At 33.5% G+C, this 20,213-nt stretch overlaps 6 protein-coding genes across 6 annotated transcripts; 1 reads left to right on the top strand and 5 right to left on the bottom strand.

Annotated features, from left to right (window-relative positions):
• Nucleotides 1-97: 97 nt before the first annotated feature.
• LOC125051492 lies at nt 98-4,286 on the bottom strand. The gene is made up of 6 exons (XM_047651816.1): nt 3,976-4,286; nt 3,815-3,900; nt 3,347-3,494; nt 2,869-2,961; nt 1,732-1,889; nt 98-312 (listed from the first exon to the last, which is right to left on the bottom strand). The coding sequence occupies exons 1-6, from the start codon at nt 4,028-4,030 to the stop codon at nt 106-108; spliced, it is 747 nt and encodes a 248-aa protein (XP_047507772.1). The 5' UTR covers nt 4,031-4,286; the 3' UTR covers nt 98-105.
• Nucleotides 4,287-4,390: 104 nt separating this feature from the next.
• Nucleotides 4,391-5,626, bottom strand: LOC125051496. The gene is made up of 4 exons (XM_047651828.1): nt 5,420-5,626; nt 5,004-5,333; nt 4,767-4,935; nt 4,391-4,628 (listed from the first exon to the last, which is right to left on the bottom strand). The coding sequence occupies exons 1-4, from the start codon at nt 5,496-5,498 to the stop codon at nt 4,460-4,462; spliced, it is 747 nt and encodes a 248-aa protein (XP_047507784.1). The 5' UTR covers nt 5,499-5,626; the 3' UTR covers nt 4,391-4,459.
• Nucleotides 5,627-5,681: 55 nt separating this feature from the next.
• On the bottom strand, nt 5,682-7,281 carry LOC125051489. Its single transcript, XM_047651800.1, has 4 exons — nt 7,099-7,281; nt 6,512-7,024; nt 6,059-6,227; nt 5,682-5,991 (listed from the first exon to the last, which is right to left on the bottom strand). Exons 1-4 carry the CDS (start codon nt 7,163-7,165, stop codon nt 5,745-5,747), a joined length of 996 nt encoding a protein of 331 aa, XP_047507756.1. The 5' UTR covers nt 7,166-7,281; the 3' UTR covers nt 5,682-5,744.
• Nucleotides 7,282-8,160: 879 nt separating this feature from the next.
• On the bottom strand, nt 8,161-11,320 carry LOC125054146 (nucleoprotein TPR). Its single transcript, XM_047655875.1, has 6 exons — nt 11,225-11,320; nt 10,821-10,911; nt 10,137-10,292; nt 9,969-10,058; nt 9,543-9,887; nt 8,161-9,434 (listed from the first exon to the last, which is right to left on the bottom strand). The coding sequence occupies exons 2-6, from the start codon at nt 10,891-10,893 to the stop codon at nt 8,290-8,292; spliced, it is 1,809 nt and encodes a 602-aa protein (XP_047511831.1). The 5' UTR covers nt 10,894-10,911; nt 11,225-11,320; the 3' UTR covers nt 8,161-8,289.
• A 1,766-nt stretch (nt 11,321-13,086) lies between these two features.
• LOC125054544 lies at nt 13,087-15,985 on the top strand. The gene is made up of 5 exons (XM_047656512.1): nt 13,087-13,275; nt 14,138-14,284; nt 14,623-14,715; nt 15,180-15,402; nt 15,598-15,985. The coding sequence occupies exons 1-5, from the start codon at nt 13,212-13,214 to the stop codon at nt 15,812-15,814; spliced, it is 744 nt and encodes a 247-aa protein (XP_047512468.1). The 5' UTR covers nt 13,087-13,211; the 3' UTR covers nt 15,815-15,985.
• A 21-nt stretch (nt 15,986-16,006) lies between these two features.
• Nucleotides 16,007-19,804, bottom strand: LOC125054553 (pancreatic triacylglycerol lipase-like). The gene is made up of 6 exons (XM_047656525.1): nt 19,686-19,804; nt 18,091-18,217; nt 17,439-17,587; nt 16,905-17,153; nt 16,245-16,575; nt 16,007-16,074 (listed from the first exon to the last, which is right to left on the bottom strand). The coding sequence occupies exons 1-6, from the start codon at nt 19,735-19,737 to the stop codon at nt 16,017-16,019; spliced, it is 966 nt and encodes a 321-aa protein (XP_047512481.1). The 5' UTR covers nt 19,738-19,804; the 3' UTR covers nt 16,007-16,016.
• Nucleotides 19,805-20,213: the final 409 nt, after the last annotated feature.

Consider the following 20,213-nt stretch of genomic DNA (forward strand, 5'->3'; position numbering starts at 1 on the left):
TAAGATTTATTATTTATATACTGGGTAAATTAACGTTATATCGCACTAAGAAACCTACTAACAAAAACAAACAAGGTATAAAATCAAACAAATTATGTACTTAATTTAAATATATTTAATACTATTTTTAAACAGGTCGTTAGTTGTCGTCTCTCGGTCTTGCACTACCGGGTCATAGACATCGCTGTCTAGTTGCGTAGGCTCTGGAGTGGTAGAGATTCCAGCCGATGACGTCGATATGGATCCACTGCCTCCAGGTTTAGATAAAGCCACCCCACCCGTTCCAACATCCATGCAATCCCAGTGAAGAATCTACAAAGAAAGTAGCTATTAATCACTTATGTAAAAACGATCAATACAATTTAAAGGTATTATTTATTTTTTGAATTCAAATATTTATTTATTTTAACAAAATAAGCTACCATTACAGATTACTCCAATACGGCAACCGTTTACATTTATATCACATACAAAACAATACATACACAGAAAATAAATATAGTTTAAAAAAAAACTATAAAACACGCTTTTAAAGCACATCAAACTAAAAAGTGAAAAATAATTCCTAATTTAGGCTGAAAATGGTAATGAACAAAAAATGCTGGTAGATATTATTGTGAAAAAGCGTGGGTTGCTCGATAGACGAAAAATATGGCACAGAGCGCCATGTGTGTTTTATAGTTTTTTTAAACTATATTTATTTTTACGTTTAAAGTGGGTCAAAATCGAGTCCGAAGGAGTCGGTTCCATACATACATCCATACATACAGATGAAGCTAATATAAAGCGTGTAAAAACAACACAACAGTTAACAGTACTACATTAAAATATTTACAAAAATACTAATTATTTCTTGCAGTATAGGAACTGACATAAAGCAGACATTAATTATATTATCCATATATTGTGTGCCCTTTTCGAGCGGTTTGATTTCGCTGAGGGTACGAATAGTAACGGCCTCCTGACGTAACCATCAGGTACACGGTAAGTGCAAATTCTCGGCGCACTCTTAGTTCGTTGTATCCCACAGAACCTGTTATGAATAAAGTTGGATACCACCTGAGCGGGTAAAATGAATTTGTTTTTTTTTATATAATAGGAGGGAGGGGGGGGGGCAAACGAGCTTAGCAAAAGGGCAGTCTTCGCAGCCCCTAGACACCCATTTTTAGTGGGTGCGTTGCCGGCCTTTGAGGGAGGAGTAGGTACACTCGAGGGAAGACCCCAACCGGGAGTCGATTCCACAGTTCGCTAGTTCGCAAAAGAAAATGCCTTGTGAAACGGACTGTGGACTGTGGTTTTGTACCGGCTCCAGCATCACCCTATACTTTATATCATAAAGGAGCCTGGAGCGCCATTATGCTTCAGATGACTTCTCACTAATGATTTAAACAAGACTCGAATGGTGGGAATACTTGTAAAGTCTCTGGTCTGCCTTATTAGGAATCCAAGATTTCTAAATGCCTTCTTATATATTTGAGTAATGTGATTCCTAAATGTCAGTTCTGAGTTTTTGACTATCAAGTCCTTAACTTGTTAACCTCGCTTAACTAAATCGTATTAAGGAAGGGGTTTTGATAAACATAAAAGTTATTCTATGGTTTATAAAAGATTGTCAAACTATAAAGATATAATAAGGATATTATATCGGAGAAAAGTAGTACATAGACTATATATACCGTTATTTACACAAATAGATTATTATTTCATTAAATATTTCTTAATTATACAAACCAGCACAGGAGCCTTGTCTATTCGCGTGTCCATATCCATACATACATGGAACTTTTGGTCAATAACTGATACATCGTACAGACGTATGCACATATCGACAAGTGTTGGTGGTAAGTACGGGATTGGCACAGGTACGCAGAAGGGTGGGGCATTGCGAGCTGCAAAAAACATATTTTCATAGTTTAGTAGTGTTTTATATTGTATAAATATTAAAAGTATTTTTTATTATAAACAATTGGTTTGTGTAAAGAACAAGTATTATTTTATTCTCACGTAATAATACAATTAATGAAAATAAATGACAAAGCTTTATTATGGATTAGGATTCATAGGAGTCTTAGACCCAAAACTACTGAATGCTGATCACCTACTTTCTAGGCCAAGTCGCATTTTGTTGTATATTGTATGTTGTAGTTATGCATACAATATGTTCTATATGAATTTCTTTAATTTATTTTATCGATTACTAACTATACTATTTTAACAATTGTTACCACCAATGCGATAATTCTGTATCTTAACAATTTAATTATACATAATTTTTAAACCGTAACATAGAACATTCAATTTCCCCTTTGCGACAGTATTAAACACGCGTAAAGTGTTAAGAGACCCTGATGGCATATATTATTTCCGCTCCTAGAGACAGAAATTAAGAATCGTTTTCCGACGCCATAAAAGCCGTTTGGTACAAATGAACTAAGTTCTTACAGAACTATTCTTACAGAATCCTAGTGGGATTACTAATAATTTCCCATAAAATCTTTAACGACTTAGTAGCCTGTAAATTCCGTCTGGTTTCAAGCTTGTTGTATCTTGTTGCCGTCCCTAACACAAACAACGTTGGGTATATTAAAAGATTGTAAGGATAAGTACTAAAACGCTGTTGTGATTTTTTTCTGTATACGCTCCAATTTCGTCTCATGCGAAGCCCCGACTGATGAATGAAACTCGAGCATGGTTCTCATCAACGCATTGAACAGGCTTTGATGTTCGTGAACGTTCATGCCCCTTGTATGACAAGGGAAAGGCTAATAAATAGAGGTTAATCGATTCCTAACGGCTTAAAGCAATAGAATAGAACCGTATCTAATTATGTCACCCTAATGTGTTACTTAATTATCGAAAAATACATACCTGAGTATATTTTTTGAAATATACTGGCGTTGTTCATTCTTACTTCCATAGAAAATATAGAGTCCTCTGGTTGGTATTCGATTATTGCACAGGCTAAAAAACAATCATTAAATAATTACGTAACAATACGACTAAATTTTGTACCTATTGCCCACTTTAATGCAACAACGTTCTTACCTGTTATATTAACTAAAATCAAAGTAAGAATATTCTTCGATATTTATCACGGATTTTATTATTTCGATCTACGATGCTCTTTTGTTATTTAGCATTCATAGTAATTGTATTGAAGTTATTGGACAGGTTTCTTGCATTGAATTTTAATACTGTAACCTGTATTTAGAATTCTGGGACTGTTTAATCTGATATTTATAATGCTGCACTTAAAGAATTTGCAGGTTTATTTATAGCCCGTGCAAATTTAAAATGGAAATTGGTAATGAAGATAAATGATCACATTGTATGTGACTGAACTTACTTCGCCTATCATAATTAAATGCTTGTATCCTAATTCCGGTGCAACATGAGCATTTTAATTCCTTACACTCACAAGGACCCCCTCTGAACGGCAGTCGTATAAACCACCCAGGTTTGTACCATGGCCTTGGCAACATTTTTCGAATAGTCTGAAATCAATTTCAATTATTATTAATTACTGGACATTATTGAAAATTTTACGATTAAGCCAATTAATTAATTTGATGAGTATTAACAGTTATTAAATCGCACTGTATTTAGAAAGTTATCATCATTTGGAAGCACGCGTTTGTTTGGGTAGATAAGTGATCTACCTCTATACTTCCAACCCCTAGCAATTATTGTTTTGCCAAGAATCCATCTGAAGAGTCTTGCCATAAACGCGGTAATTTGACGCGGATGAATTTTAACATTATACTAGTAACTTAATATACTAAATTAATATACATATTATATACTATATTATTACCTCATTAGTATTTAAATCGTAATAAACTGAAAAATCTGAGACGTCCATTGCGTTATCCTCTTTGTTACCCCAAAGAGCGAAGTGTCCTGTAACCGAAATTGCAATTATTAAGGTTTACTGATCGTATATAAAAGTAGGCGTTAATTTATAAAATTACTTACCAGTAGAGAAGCTGACACACAACGTCATTAGTAAAAAGGGTAGAAATTCCTTCATTTTCTTATCAACTTTTCAAATTCCAAATTTACAGTTGCTTTCTCAAGGTCCACTTAACAAATGAAGCACATTTGTATGTTACGTCAACACAAACAAATAAAGGCCGTATCTATTTGTATGCGAGATGCGGTGCGCACGCGGACTGCGGGACTTTCTAGAGAAACTCCTGCGCATATGGACGCACCACCACTGGCTATCATTAAATACTCATTTTCAATATCATGCTCGAGTTTTCATCGTAAACAAGAAGATAACGAGAAATAAATTATATAGTTAAGTATCTATACCATTCGTGCAGGTTTTCACAAATTCACCACGCGATTTTTTTGTAATAAACTTAATTATCAAGTAAAAAGTGAATTGTTTTGAATAAATAATTTATTGTACGTAATTAAAGTCTTAACACTCGCGATTTTATTGTATGGGGGATTATCTATCGAATATTTCTAGGAGTGATCGAACTATGTTTTGTTCATCGTATTCTTCTATATCATCTTCACCAGCATCTATTACGGCGTCCACACCACCATGCGGATTCGGAACGTGTAGACCACCATTTTCTTCTGGCTTTATCATTGCTAATCCATTTGCTCCCATTCTGAAAACAAAAATCAAAATAGATACGAGAGATTTAAAATTTTAATACAAATTAACTATTTCCATAGAAAAAATAAGCCATTAATTGAGATTGAAAATTTTACTAAAATATTCTCCAGAAGAAAAAAATGCCTTTTACCTTAAACAATCAAAGGTTAGATTAAATAATTCCAAGGCCCTCCATCTTCCAGTCATCCCTAAGCAGAAATGAAAGTTTCTTCCAGGAAAAAATACGTTATAAAATCGTGCGCACACTTTTAAATTGGGCATTCTCGGTGGATTAATACAAATAGGCCGTGGATTTTTACCTACAAATAAACACTATTAAAAACTTGTATAAAACAACGAATTGGTATGATTATTACACCTAGTTTACCTGACATTGAGTTTTCGTAAAGGGTTCGGTCGTTTAGGGACATTGCTACATCGAATGCAAAATCACCTGGATGATATGTAACTTTCATACATGCTTTTTGATTGAAAAGGTCCAACACAGGCCCGGTACAACATTTACAAACACCTAAAGCGCAAGTACACCTTCTATTTGGTGTTGGTTCATCTTCCTCTTCACTACTTTCTTGCCTTGCGTTCGGTGAAAATATAGAAAAATTTCCCATCTTTATTCTGTCGATTAATAATTGTGATGCAATGTCGTTTCGCTCATTTTCTTCTAGGTTAATTACATCTGTGATATTTGTATAGCTGTCTAAAAAAAAATGAATAATTTATATATTGCACATACTGTTAAGTTGCACGTAAGAAAGTGAATATTATAAAAATTATTGCACATACTTGTAACATCCGTTGCATTTCCGTTTACAATTTCACAGAACAAGGTCACTATAATGACAACGAAACTTATTTGAAGCATTATTGGGCCTCAACAAGTCGCGAAGTGTTGAGAGCGTTGTGTGAATAAACTCGACACTGCGCTTTAGATATTTAAACAGGTTGTATGGTGGAAGCGAATTTATTTACCAAGTCTTAACTACTTTCACTACATAACTTATCCTGTGTTTCACTACGAAAGGAAAATTAAAAACCCAAACATTATATTTATTTGTGTTTAATTCCTAGAATTAGTAATAAATAAAATAAATATATTTCCTTAATACATCTAATCAAAATATCGTCCCTCAAAAATATCACCAATAGCATCACCGATTGCGTCCAAGGGACCATCATTACCACCCCCAAAAAGTCCCCCATTCGGTCGATTGCCTTCCCCTCCTAAAAGTGCGCCTGCAGCATCCAAAATAGTCCCTTCATTGTTATTATTGCTGTTTCCAAACAAATTTACAGGTTCCGGCCCGGAAGACACCGGCTTAGGTTTTAAGCCGGTTTGGACCCCAGCCGATCCCAATCTAGAAAAATATAGTTTAATTAAACACCTAATACTAAAAGCAATTGTTTTATCTCAAACTTACATACCCAAAACATCTAAACGAGGCTGAGTAAATAGTGAATCCGGCGATATCTGCATTAATATCCAAGCAGGCGAAAGCATTTCCATTTCGTACACGAATGTTACTTATTTCAGCACAAACACGAATAAACGGTGCTCTTCTTGGATTGATACATATTGGTGGAGGATCACTCGCTGTAAAAAGTATACCTAATCATAAAACTACTAGCCTAAGCCTAAACTTTGTTTAAAATACATTAAAACTTGTTCAAATCTTTTTAGCAGTAACATAATGACGGTATTTAGTTTTTAGGATATATCTTATATACTGTAATCTATATAACTAACCGTGTTCGAGTGTTATCCTATTTCTCTCCCTCACACAAAATAATCAATCAAATTCAGTTAATCGGTGTTAACGGAAATACATATACAACAAATAATGCCATCATTAATAATAGTATTTAAAAAAATAATACCTGAAACACGCCGACGAATTACTGTATTATTGTTAATGCTTAATCTGACATCAAAAACGAAATCTTCAGGAATGAAAGATATATTTCCACATGCTTTAGTTCTAAATCGTTCCAATACAGCTCCCGTACAGCAGCCGCATTGTCCAGATCTACAATTGCATGGGAACCTGATCACTGTTCCGTTTACATTGCCCACAGGGCCTGGAATCTCATCTTGTACAGTTGGCTTTTGCGTTATATCAGACACTGTTACTGCAGCTGTCACAGGCGCATCGCTTACCGGCACATCGCTTACTGGTACATTTTCAATAGGGGAATCATTAATTGGATCGATTTCATTCTCGTCATCATATATGGTTTCATTTTCCTCGTTTTCTGCTACATTTATTGGAACTACAATGGTCACTGGAGACTTGAGCAAGGGAGTTGGTTTAAAAGCTTGCTGCCAAATACTTTCAGGCACCTTAAATTTTATAATATCATACCTCCCATCTTCTTTTGTTATGAATTCACCTAAAATGTATTAATTTTTATCGTGATTCCAATATGACAAAATAAAATGAGCCAGAAAATATTAAATTACATACCATGTCTCCCATGGCACAATGAAAAACTTCCAAATAGGAATATAAAAAAATATTTAAAACTAAACATAGCTAAAAATTCCTTTAATTACAACAGGTGCGCCTGCCTTGCTGATTGAATTTGTTCTGTAGCATGACCAATCCACCTATTTAAATATCTACTAACTGAGTTTCAATACAGAGTTTCTGTTCTACGGTCATTGAACATAAACAAGTTTTAAATTTTAATGTACAGTCAGGAGAAAGTCGTGACTTCAAATGACAGTATTGATTCCTACTTTCTGTAACGGGGACGCAAACTGAATATGATTATGATGACTTATAAGGTGTTGTATTCGGTCTTGCTTAGATATTTTCATTATTTTTAGATAAATTATTAAAAATTAAATAAAATCAATGTAACTATCATTGTATTAGAATAGTACGCTTTTATAAATTAGTTATTCTATTTTAATGTGCATTACTTGTATATCGTCTATAAAAATAGCTGTTCTTTGTATTTCTTTGAAGCAATATGCTACTGATCGGATATAATATGTATTGAGATAATAATTTATGGACTTGATTTGCCAAAATAATCTTATATTATCATTAATTATTTCTGATGTCATTACCTTTCTTTCATCTTTACCATACCGCTTAATTTTAATGGTTAAAATTATATATTTAAATTATTAAAAAATAATATATCAGTGGCACTACAACCTCTTTTGGTCTGGGCCTCAGATTTCTGAATCTGTTTCATAATCATTTTTAAATCTAATAGGCAAGTAGGTGATCAGCCTCCAGTGCCTGACACACGCCGTCGACTTTTTGGGTCTAGACACGTCGGTTTCCTCACGATGTTTTCCTTCACCGTTCGAGCTAATGTTAAATGCGCACATCGCATAAGTCTGGGTTTGAATGTTTGTGCACAGCCGGGGATCGAACCTACGACTTCAGGGATGACAGTCGCACGCAGAATCCTACACTGCTCTATCTCTATTTAAATGATTATTGATTTGAATATAATTTTTATAATATTTTTACTTTCTTACTATCAAATGTGTAAATAAAACAAAGAAATAATTGTAGAACGCTTTTAATAAAGACATTTAATAGGTAATAAATAATTTAAAATTAACTATTTACAGAGTTGAATAAATAAAATAAATAATAAATTTGCTAAAATTAAGTACTATAAGTCTCGTAGGATTATTTTCTTGACCAATCGCGCATCATTTTATTTTGTCTCCTGTTGGTTCTTCTACGTGCGACTTCAATATCCGGTAATCCAAGACTTTCATTGATTGCATCCAGTCCACTAACAATATCATAATCAGCATTACCATTTCTATGCTTTTTATGTTTATTTTGGTTTTGGCGTTTATGACGTCCAAATATTCCCAATTGATGTCCAACACTTTCTCCAATTTTAGTCAGATCTAAAACATCCAAATCTTCTAATTCAAACTGTTCACCTCTACGCTTTTTCTTAGGCATCACTAATTCTTCGTAATGATAGTCTTTGTTATGTGCGCGACTCTCATCTACAGTAACGGTTTTATCGGATTCATTTTCTTCTGAATGAGAATCAAGGCTCTGAACTATTTGAACCGTTTCTTCGTTTGCTTCGTCATCATCAACAACTGTTGCATAAGGAATGGTGGAATGAGGTTTAGGGGTAATTGTTTGCACTTTTTCGTATGATATTTGTTCTTCACTCGACTTTGTCTCCGAGTCCTTTGATAGACTTGGAATGATCTGAGTTGCTGGCATAACTGAAAGTTGTCCAGTAATATGAGCCAAAGACATTTCTAGACCTGACTCTTCAAAACTAGTCGCAGTAACTGGAGTTGTTGCAGATATTGTTGCTATTTTGTTGTTTCCGGATACAATTTTTTCGTTTGAATCAGAACTTTCGGTAATTTTTTGGGTTTGAACTATTGTTGATTGACCTAATAAGTGCGATTCTGTACTAGCGGAAGTTAAACCAGATGACATTTCTGATACATTTGAAATAGGGAAACTTTCAGCACTTGAAGGTGTTGGCCGTCGTGTTGGTCTTCTGTTGGATGGTCGTCTAGTTGGGCGACGATTAATAGGTCTTACTTTGACCGTAGTGCTTCTGGTTATAGGTTTTGGTGTTGTTCTCGTATTTGGTCTCCTTGTTGTTCTACGATTGGGTCTTGGTCGGCGTGTAGTTGTAGAACTGGATGTAAGTTGAGCTTGTTTGTTTCGATTTTTGTTTGGTTTTTTCCCATCGCTAGATCCGAACAGGCCTCCTAATAAGTCTTCACCTAAAAGACTAAATCCTGTATAATCGGCACTATCTACGTCGTTCACGGCATCGATCTCACCTAAAAAGAAAAAGTTATTTTACTAACTTACATAAAGACATTTATGCAAACTCTATATTCCTATGTATATTGCAATATGTTGTCTTGACGAAAAATTCATGGAATTACCATCGTCATCGTCATCATCATCTTCCTCTTCATCAACGTCGTCATCATCATCATCAGCGTCCAAGCCGAAGTCGTCCTCTTCTTCATCATCATCGTCATCATCCTCAGTTTCTGTTTCATCCTGAGGTACAAGCGGCAGCGGGTCAGCTGGCTCTGATGTCACACCTTTGGGTCCAAATTTAAAGCAGGATACTCTTACTGCAGCTTCAACAGTGCTTTTAGACTGTAACTCTAATCCAAGACAAGCACGAAAGTCTTCACCAGCTTTTGCAATGTTATAAACTCGTCCGCAGAATTTCGATATACCTCCAGGAAGAGGCATGCATACTGGACTTGGTTTACGACCTGTAAGTAAAATAATTGTTAATAATAATAATAAAAAACAGAAATTATTGTTTACTAAATCTAAAAACTAATATTACTTACTAGCAACTGTCCTGTTTGTTATGACTTTTTTTCCAAAACTCAACGATATAGACATTTTATCTCCGTTTAAATACCTCAGAGATGCACATCCTGTGAAAATAAATTATTGAGTTAAAATTCGCTTTGTCGAAAATATTTAAATGTTATTCAAACGTTCTTCATTTATACCTGGACCGTTTAAATTAACAACTGGTACTGAAAAATCTCTGCAACAATTGCACAGTGATTCCGAACATTTGCAGTATCTATTCAAGCTATTGTCTTCGATTTTAATATTGTCATCTTCCTTATTCCGAAGTCCTTTTACATTGTTCCTATTTTTATCTATAAAGAAAAGAATAAAAAATATTTACAAAATCGAATATAAAATGGACTTAAAAAGTAATTAATTTATTAATCAATACACTTTCACATTGTTACTCATTATTCGAATAATGATTATGTAATTTTGCTTGATTTCTTCAATCGATAGTGATATGACCTACGTCGAATGACATATTTATGTTAAGATATATTCATTCAATAAATAGCAGTGTTGGCCTAGTGGCTTCACCGTGCGACTCTCATTACTCAGGTCGTAGGTTCAATTCCCGGCTGTGCACCAATGGACTTTCTTTCTACGTGCGCATTTAATATTCGCTTGAACGGTGAAGGAAAACATCGTAAGAAAACCGACATGTCTTAGACCCAAATAGTCGACGGCGTGTGTCAGGCACAGGAGGCTGATCACCTACTTGCCTATTAGATTGAAAAATGATCATGAAACAGATTCAGAAATCTGAGGCCCAAACCTAAAGAGATTGTTTTTATATTCAATTAAACAGCGTATTTAAGAATAGTTGAAATACTTACTGATATTTTTTGACGCGGCAAATGCAAGTAGCACAAATATCATCAGAAGTTCAAAAATCAGGGAGAGCTTCATCTTGGAGCTCAACCATGCCTGAAATTAATGTAAAAGCTCTCAATAAAAAACAGTATATTATATATAAAATTAATAAAAATTAAATTGAAGGTTTTCGTTCTTATTATACTCATTTAATTAGAATGTTATGAAGGAAAACATTCTGAATTGATAAATAGAAACGCGTGCAGCTAGCGCGTTGAAATCTTTAGGAGGTACTCGCTATGATGCATTTTCATTTTAAAAAACAAAAACACTATAATACTAATATTAAACACTCATAAATAACCGCTTGATACTATTACTATTCATTTTAATAAACTATATCATATGAATATTAAAAAAAACTTACGTTGCTTGTAAACTTCTATTTATAACCCAAATTGAAACTAATAAAAATATCTCAACCGAAGTCACACCCGTCTGGCGGTTCACGTCCAATTAATTAGAAATAACTATCCAGCCCTAAAACAGAGGCGTCGCCGACGTATGCAGCACTGATTCCATATAACAACTCCGACGAAAGAAATGTGAAGTGACGCGCGAGAAAGGAAAACAAGAAAACAAGGAACAACTATCTCTATCTATCGTGTAGACATCGTGAGGGAGGGGTTGACTCACTTGGCCGCTTATGTAGAATTCAGTGTCAAGCACACGGACTAATTTACAAAGTAGTGATCAAGGATTGGGAAATGCATCTATTTTACGATTCGTTTTTTCTTTCGGATATAGAAATTTCATTTGGAAAAATGTTATACGTCATTGGGAAATTAATAAGATTTGTAAGCACAAAACTAAATATAAAAAAATAGTATGAAAATTCTTTAACATTGATAAATTTAAATGAAAAGATTAAGGATTCGAACCTTATCCTCGAAAAGTTCGTTGAGTTCGAGTCGTTGTAACCAATGCAGTCTTCTTTTTAGCTGATTATAGCACATAAAGAAAAAAATATAAATAAAACAGATGTTCAAATCTAATACCGAGGATTTATCATCATTGTAATTTAATTAATCATATTTTAAATAAATGTCATTAAGTTTATTATAAGTTGAAAAGAATATGTGTATAATAAAGAACACAGCGCCTATCAAGTCAGCCACAACTACTAGGGTCACTTTCTACCGAGAGAAAGTTTGTTCCGTCTGACTACAGTCTCGTTTTTGTTATTCATATTTACTTCGATGAAATACGTCGAAAATTCTAGAAGCTTTATTAGCATAAACGCGTATCTTTTAATATTACATATAAACCATTTAAGTCTACATTCATATAGTCAATGTGAAAGCAACTCACATTATAAGTATTAAAACAGGTAGGTCATGCAAGAAGGGATTTGAATATATGTAACAGGAGATAAAAATATATGTTTTGACTGTTATATAACTCTTCATCATGATACTCTTTAAATATGTAACGATATAAAAAGTTGGTTAACATTCCGTGAATAAATATATTATGTCATTATTACGCCAATACCGCATTGTATAAAAAACGAGCGCATTTCAATCAAACTTCCGAATTATAAGCCTATACATATTTATAACATGCATTTAGCGTGCATGAAAACATATACTCGAACAAATTTTCTTTTTTATTTGTTAGCGCAAGAAGTTTAATGATTCCTTAAACTTACTGAGCTCACTAGACAGGGGTATTTAAATAAAAAAGACAGAAGCAGGAAAATAGGTACCTTTTCCCTGATCGATGGGCCGCATGTCTAATTATAAATTTAAAACATACTACTGTTGTTGTTGTTACATACTGTTGTATGTCCATATTGACTTATTCTATTGGTTGATCATATCTCTATTGCTATGAATTAATTTCCTTCAAGTTCAATGACCTTTTTATAGAGCAGTGGATCACTGTCTGCTTGAATCCGTGTACAATAAAATACAGAGAAATCTAGAATAAAAATAAATAAACGAAGTTACGTTTAAAACGTTTTACTATTATAAAACTACTAATAACTGAAATACTTTTTAATATAAAAAAATAATATTTTATACATATAACCGTAGTTTAGTTTTTTTCTTGCATGTTTCAAGTCAAAGGAATGAAGAGGATAAAATATTGTTGTGTGAATAATAAGCGAAAATTCTTTGTAAGAATAAAGTTGAAAAATTAAAAGCGCAGCTTTCTCGGTGCATCTCAGTGCATGATCATATTGCTTTATTTTGAATTTCACCGTCTATTGTGATAGTAAGCGAGGTGAAACGGCCGGAGATCGGAGGCAAGGAGCAGTGTTAGCTGAGCTCTGGCAACGTCGCCTCATTCGAGACGTAACCGCGCATTTATTATTCGTTTTTCGTGTAAATATAACGGCCTATCACGAGATGTTTAAATTAACATTTTCGTTCCTCGCAATTATTGCATTAGCACATGGGTCCAGTATCTTAGGTAAGTTTCAAATTTTCAATTATTTATTCAAACAAACTGAATACGTGCTTTATTTCACTTTAATTATATACGTAAAAAAGTTATTAAATTTAAAGTAATCTTGATTCAAAACTGAAATAATTAATATCTATTAATAATAATATGATAATAGCAACATATCATTGTTAAGTGTGTATATTAAGTGCGTAACATATTGTTACGCGCTTAATTGTCTCATTACTATATACAGAAAACTCTGAAATATTTTTTTGTTACGCCCTAACCAACTTGAATACAAAATAATGTAGTTTCGTAATACGAATAAGCATAACAAAAGTTAAGCATTACATAACGAACTCTCGGTCCTTCGCAGCGAACAATGACCGCTAGTTATCGTGGTTGCACGCAGTGAAAGTGTATGTGAAAGTATTAAGAGGCTACCTAAAACGGAGTTCCAAATTAGGTATTAATATGTATTATGCGTCATAATCGGTATTGATTGTGAAAACATTTTCTTTTGGAATATTTATGACAGAGACGTGACAAGTATAATGTAATGGAAAGTTTTCTTGAAGACTGTTTAAATATAACATTTTCACGTCTACAGTGCAATCTTATTGGGCTATCATATTTTTATAATACTTACTTTTTAATTTTTGGAGCGTTTTTTAAGATTGACTTGTCTTGGGTAACTACGCCTGATAAAATCACATTCATTATCACGAATCCCTTAACTTATTTATTTATTGGACCGTTTTATATTATTTATTTTTACAAACTGTTTACTTACCTACACCTAATAGAAATTGAGATGTCTAAAGTTTGACTTGATGACCTTTTTTTTAATAACATAATAGTTTAAAATAATAATTATATTCTATAGATTTCCTAGACTGGGAAGATGGAAAGAAGTTGATAGAAGTACCAGAGCTCAGGAATGACCAGCCTAATAGAAACTGCCTTTGCAAGGGCCCAGCTTGTGTCTGCTGTGTGGATTTCAACATAACGTTTGTTGATCTAGGAGGACCAGGTAAAGTTTGAAATTTTGAAGCCAAGTCTTATATTGTGTTTCAATGTAGTAACTTGTTCCATACTATTCACAATGTTTTATTCATTTTATAATTGATGCTTTTATTGAATTCAAAGATCAGAATCTTCTCACTAACTCACGAACTTATTGTGAAAAAATAAATATATTTCTTTTAAAGTATGTTTGTAAACATATTTCTTAATATCGTTTAATAGACTACTTTTATATAATCAAGAAAGAATTTTTTATCCTCGTGAATTGTGTTACTAATTTAACTACCTGTTTTTAATTGTAATTATTGATTCCTTTGTTTAATATAAATTTTATTCTGTATTTAGGGTGTGTTCACATGAAATACTTATCCCCTGAAGATGGATTTTCAGTCAACGTGTCCTACGGCAAAAATTTACTACATAGTTCAAAAATACAAGGTAAATGAGCGATATTAATAAAAGATTTATTTATTCAGGTTTATTAGTAGAAAGTTGACTTTCCAGTATCAACGTATTATTTAGAAAGCTTTTTGCTTTAAGCTCATAAATAATGTCAGTGTTTTTTAATAATAACAGAGTAGCTAATAAGCACTTATTTTTGTATACCTATTAAGAGATAATATAATATGACGTCAATCAAAGATTAAATATAGAATATTATATGTATATAAATAATAAATGTAATGTTTAATCAATATAAACCGCAACCATATCGACTATAAACCTATTTGTTATGCGAAAGTTCTCAAGAATCTCTCATTAACAATACATGTACTTCTAATATTTTAAACAAAATGAAGATGCTAAATCATCTTCAATATTCATGAATTTTACGATTTTTATCTGTTACACATAGACAGTAGTGTATTTGTTTCTCAAAATAACTTATAGTCTTTCTTTAGGTACCAATCCAGCACCTATATGCCTTCAAGTATTTGGTAAGTTTGCCCAGGTGTGTGCTAAATTCAGTGACTTGGCACCTACCGCTGACGGTCTTAGGGGATGCCTTGAGTTGGAGCCTAGACTTTTAGGAGAGGGACAGTTAGAATTTCCCATTGGCTGTTTCAAGTCCACTCCTGGTGGAATGGAAATGGAAGATCCACCTGCCCAGCCTGAAGGGGAATCGTAAGTAGTGACAGCTTGTTCTATTACCAAAGCCATTATCAACATTAATTTTTTTTTTCAAGTTTATTACCATGTCCCTAATGTATATTATTTTAGGATGTACTACATATGTTTTATAATCAATTGTATAGATTTGTCTTTAATATGAATTTTAAATTAATTAACTATGGGATTGACATTTTTCATTTCCTACAGAACTACTGAGGAATCTTCAACGGAAGACAACACATTCGATGCCGAATCCTTCCTAGCCAGTGTCTACCAAACGGCAGAACAAGGTGTTGCATTTCTCAGCAGCCTTCTAGATATACCAGCTAAACGTAACTCTACAACAACAGTAGCCCCACCCACATCCTCTGAAGCACCTCAAAGACGAGGGCCTAAATACCTAAAACATCCTAATCATCTGTGATATAATCATTTAAAGAGTACAAAAGAAGCATTTTGTAGTATTAAGCTTTGCTTGCCAAGCTCCCTAGCTTTCAAGACTTATGATAATTCTAGAATGATGATCTTAAGCTGAAGTAACACTTCTTGTCCTATTTATTGTTAACTAGGTTTATAAATAAAGGTGTTAAATGTTTATTTTTTTATTTTTTCATCGTCATCCCTTATTATCCCTGTGAGTATGGTGAGGAAGGGTTGGTTTCCACGTAGTAGACACCAGTTTTTCTAAAATATATTTAAAGTAATATTAATAAAGAATATATATATTTTTGTTTTAGCTCAGAGTCCTCGTAATGGCATGTAGTCTCAAAGTTCTTATTTAAACTTAAATTTTATGAAAATGTATGTTGAATATTAGGTATTTTATAACTACAATAAAAAGTAGAATAACTTACCCATTTTTGGGATATAAACCGCCCATTTGTAGACGTCCGGGGTGGAAATCGCACATCCCTAAAACAGCGGCGTAATAGTTCAAACATTCTCTTCCTGTAAAGCCGCCTGACACTATCGACTCAGCAAAGTATAAGAAGCTTCTGTCATGATCACATTCGTTTGAGTCACACCCGGGCATTGATATTCCTCCATTAAAATAGAAATCAACGTGTCCTAAGTCGCCTATATAACCCTGTACATAGTTTGTATGAAGCACTTCTGTGTATAATGCGTCATTGGGAGAAAGTCGATCAATGTTGGTAACCCAGCCAATTAAAGAGGGATTTAAACCTGAAATAATAAAAAATGTCTAATTATAAAGATTCTTTGTGAGTTAATGTAATATGCGACCGACTGCAATATGCGGTCGCAGCACGGCGATCTGCAGTTTCCATATTAAATTCATATCCGCAATACACGGACCGCTTGAGCAGTTCCTGAGCAAACCGCATATTGAAGTCGGTCTTGACTGCAACATGCGGTCCGTCTATGGCCCGTTTTAATGGGCACATAGAAATAAAGTCCATTGCCACACAGACGGGGATTGAACCTACGACCTCAGGGATGAGAGTCGCACGTTGAAGCCACTAGGCCAACTCTGCTCTAGAATATTATCATACCTGTAATATAACCGATTCTTCCATAAGAAGCTCTCCCTGCAGCGCCAGCTTGGTGACCTCCAAGTCCATGACCAATGAGATGAATTTGTTCCAAAGTTATCCCACTTTCTTGGCTTAACCAGGCAATGAATCTTGCAACAGCTTCACCTGATTTCACAGCGTTTGCATTTACGATCCTATAGTTTAATGAATTTGCTCCAGTAGACCAGTCCACCACAATAACGTTTAGGTCATCGGCAGACAGTAACACTAAAAGCAATATCAAATTAGTATACGAGGAATTATAATTGTTAGCAAGGTGGATTAATTAAACGACGGCGTGTTTTGTTTGATTGTGATTCGCCAATGGCATCTCTAATCCAATCACATGCACGCGATTCTATCCGTGATTGCGTTTGCCAAATCATAGTCAAACGATATTAATCAACGTTCGTCTTTTGTTTTACATTCTTACCATCTAAGATAATAAGGGCTAATTGCACTATACGAATAGTGTTGGTATTGATTGAATTAAAACTATTTCTATTTCTTTACCTGGGACAAGTTCTCTATTGAAATCTGAGGTAGCAGAGTTGAACCATCCGTGAATAAGAAACACAGTCCTCTTGTTATTATTAAAGTTGGATTGTGATAGGATATTACTATGTCCGATAACCAATGGCTGACTTCTCGATGGGTTTAACCTAAAATTTAGAAATATACAGTATTGTCATGTATTTTACATTCAGAAAGTGATAAGTTTAGTATTTGATCATCCAGCTAATGCCTTTCTCTATTTGCTTCAATATTCGAAACCTTCTACAAGACCTACTATAAGACTACGGTATAACTTAACAATTTAAAAAAAATAATCTTTACAATAACCATTAACCACGCGGTTTTAAAATGTTGTATCTGAGTTGCACTGTGTTTTATTTATATGATATCTAATCTACTGAAAACGTGCACGCGTTATTTTCTTACAACTATTTGTCAGATTTTTGAGTAACACAGTATTAGAAAGTACTAACAACTGTAAAAGCTTCAATTTATTATAAATCTCATATATATCACGGCATAAAGTGCGATTCCTAACTCATATGTGTTATGTTACTCAATAAATGGTAATGCAATAATACAATGCCAAACCTCCATTTTCAAAGTTATCTTATAATAAATTTTAAAAAATACGGTATAACCAATTTACCTTGTAAATAGATGGTACTGATTTGTAACGTCGGGATTAAAATTTTCTGCATCATAACTAATGTGGATATTATCAGCACCTAATTGATATTTAGTTAAATCCAATTCACCAAGGTTTGTTGGTAGCGCTGAAAGGTTTTAATTTATTTCATGAATTGGGGGGCGTTTAATAAATACATAGTAATAAAAGCGATACATTCTCCTTGGAAAGTAGAAAAAATAAATACTGGATAGCCCAGAACTTACATGTAATAATGATTAATCGTTGAAAACTTTGTCTTGGCAGAACGTTGTGTAACTGTTTGTTTTATAGAAGGAGAAATAAAGATTTAAAGATCGACAGGGATAATATGTTTCCAAATACACATGACAGATAATATGTGTCCATAATATTACGTGAAAAATATGAAAAAGGTGTAAGCGTGCTGGATGCCCAGAATGCTTTCTTACATGGAGATAAAAAACGCCACCGACAATTTCACAAACCTATTTGGATTTGTTACAACAAGATCTTTACCCATTTTTGGCGCAATTCACTACTAAGGACTCATGGACAGTCCATGGCTAACAAGAAAGAAACCGTGATCTCCGAAGAAATTTAAGGTTTACCGCCGGTAAGTACAAATAACAAAGTTGTATAAGGAAATACGCAAGCAACGGCATAGCAAACTGGCGTCCATGATCGGGTTGTATCTCTCCCTATAATATGGCGAGGATTCCGATGGCTGGCCATGCGTCATACTCGTGAATGGGTGCCACTTGTGGTGACTGATCGTACTTGAATTCGTGAATGATGGTGATGTTAGTTATTTCGACTATGTATTTGCGTATTGTTCCCACGAGAATGTAAGTGCGTGCTCCTATTTCACCATACCTCTTGCTGATAGAGGACAAATCTTTGTTTTTTAATTTATTTAGTTTATGTCCTGTAGAACATGGTGTAATGGTTGCAGCTCCTTACAAACGTTGTGTAAAGCAAAAAAAATGGCGATTAAAAAGAGCGGCGGAGAGTTTATTGCCAGTTCTTCTCTTCCTTTCTACGCCCTTGATTTGAGAACTGGCAGTAAATGTAAAATTAGAAGCATTTAATGTATATTTATTTTTTGACGTTCATAAGTGTACATTGTGTTACATACGAGTATATATGTATGAATAAATGATTTTTGACTTTTGGCTAAAGAAGATAGCGCCTCCGCGCATTAGGCCTGAGTTATAATGGCTGCCATTCAAGATGGCTTCAAATTGATGGAATATCCTTCTTATTCCATAAACCTAGTGTAGTGGTTATTGAAATCCATCTCAGATGCTATACATTTAAAGATGACGCATTAGTCGCCGCGGTACACGATTTTTTAAGAAATCAGTATGGTTTTTAAAATAGCGAATTAAGTTTTGGAAATACAAATTTATTAAACCTGAAAGGTCGATGAATAAAATACCAATTGATAATTATTGAATAGAAAGATAATTATGTCTCACTTTTTATTTAACAACATATTAATAATTATAAAATTACTGTAAGTGGCGACTCTGATTCGCAATTTTTGCTTTAGTTTTACTTCTAAATAAAAACAAATTTAATGCAATTTAACTCACCCCAGCTTAAAACAGAAGACACTCCTAATACTATTAAAACAATTTTAATCATTTTGAAGCTATACAGTAACTCGTATAATGAATCAGGTATATCAAAATATGTTCGAATTCAAATTAATTATTAGAATGTCAGATAATATGGTTATCTTATATGATTAATGTATGTAATCCATAAAAAAATTATCATTGATATCGTTGTTATTTTTAAAGTAAACAAATTTATTCTACAATTGGACTATGATTTTGACAATCATCAAGAATTTTAGATTTTGACTATGATAACTGATTTATACACAAGTCATAAAAATATGTGCCTGATAAAAAATTCGAGCAATCGTTTTAATAGGAGCTTTGATTAATTGCATAGTAAATTCGGTTAAATTTATCAACATACGTTAGAAGAAATAAAATAAGATTGAAAGCTAATTTTAAGAGTTAAACAACTCCTTACTATCCTATTTTCCGGAATCAATGATTAATGCTGCTCAGTGATTTAAAAAATTATTTGATTAGACATTTTATTTAGGT

The sequence above is a fragment of the Pieris napi genome, chromosome 1 (genome assembly GCF_905475465.1).
Source record: "Pieris napi chromosome 1, ilPieNapi1.2, whole genome shotgun sequence".
Classification (NCBI taxonomy): domain Eukaryota; kingdom Metazoa; phylum Arthropoda; class Insecta; order Lepidoptera; family Pieridae; genus Pieris; species Pieris napi.

Excerpts from the sequence above, each read along its gene's own strand:
- LOC125051489 (XM_047651800.1), bottom strand. The coding sequence starts at position 7,165 with ATGTTTAGTTTTAAATATTTTTTTATATTCCTATTTGGAAGTTTTTCA. Across the intron at positions 6,228-6,511 it reads AATTCGTCGGCGTGTTTCAG|CGAGTGATCCTCCACCAATA; the intron begins GTATTATTTTTT and ends TACTTTTTACAG. Across the intron at positions 5,992-6,058 it reads GCCTCGTTTAGATGTTTTGG|ATTGGGATCGGCTGGGGTCC; the intron begins GTATGTAAGTTT and ends ATATTTTTCTAG.
- LOC125054544 (XM_047656512.1), top strand. The coding sequence starts at position 13,212 with ATGTTTAAATTAACATTTTCGTTCCTCGCAATTATTGCATTAGCACAT. Across the intron at positions 14,285-14,622 it reads TGTTGATCTAGGAGGACCAG|GGTGTGTTCACATGAAATAC; the intron begins GTAAAGTTTGAA and ends TTCTGTATTTAG. Across the intron at positions 14,716-15,179 it reads ACATAGTTCAAAAATACAAG|GTACCAATCCAGCACCTATA; the intron begins GTAAATGAGCGA and ends GTCTTTCTTTAG.
- LOC125051492 (XM_047651816.1), bottom strand. The coding sequence starts at position 4,030 with ATGAAGGAATTTCTACCCTTTTTACTAATGACGTTGTGTGTCAGCTTC. Across the intron at positions 2,962-3,346 it reads ATTTAATTATGATAGGCGAA|CCTGTGCAATAATCGAATAC; the intron begins GTAAGTTCAGTC and ends ATTGTTTTTTAG. Across the intron at positions 1,890-2,868 it reads ATTTCAAAAAATATACTCAG|CTCGCAATGCCCCACCCTTC; the intron begins GTATGTATTTTT and ends TGTTTTTTGCAG.
- LOC125051496 (XM_047651828.1), bottom strand. The coding sequence starts at position 5,498 with ATGCTTCAAATAAGTTTCGTTGTCATTATAGTGACCTTGTTCTGTGAA. Across the intron at positions 5,334-5,419 it reads AAATGCAACGGATGTTACAA|ACAGCTATACAAATATCACA; the intron begins GTATGTGCAATA and ends ATTTTTTTTTAG. Across the intron at positions 4,936-5,003 it reads TTACGAAAACTCAATGTCAG|GTAAAAATCCACGGCCTATT; the intron begins GTAAACTAGGTG and ends GTTTATTTGTAG.
- LOC125054146 (XM_047655875.1), bottom strand. The coding sequence starts at position 10,893 with ATGAAGCTCTCCCTGATTTTTGAACTTCTGATGATATTTGTGCTACTT. Across the intron at positions 10,059-10,136 it reads TGTTAATTTAAACGGTCCAG|GATGTGCATCTCTGAGGTAT; the intron begins GTATAAATGAAG and ends TTATTTTCACAG. Across the intron at positions 9,888-9,968 it reads AACAAACAGGACAGTTGCTA|GTCGTAAACCAAGTCCAGTA; the intron begins GTAAGTAATATT and ends TTTTACTTACAG.
- LOC125054553 (XM_047656525.1), bottom strand. The coding sequence starts at position 19,737 with ATGATTAAAATTGTTTTAATAGTATTAGGAGTGTCTTCTGTTTTAAGC. Across the intron at positions 16,576-16,904 it reads AAGAATCGGTTATATTACAG|GTTTAAATCCCTCTTTAATT; the intron begins GTATGATAATAT and ends TTATTATTTCAG. Across the intron at positions 16,075-16,244 it reads GGTTTATATCCCAAAAATGG|AAAAACTGGTGTCTACTACG; the intron begins GTAAGTTATTCT and ends AATATATTTTAG.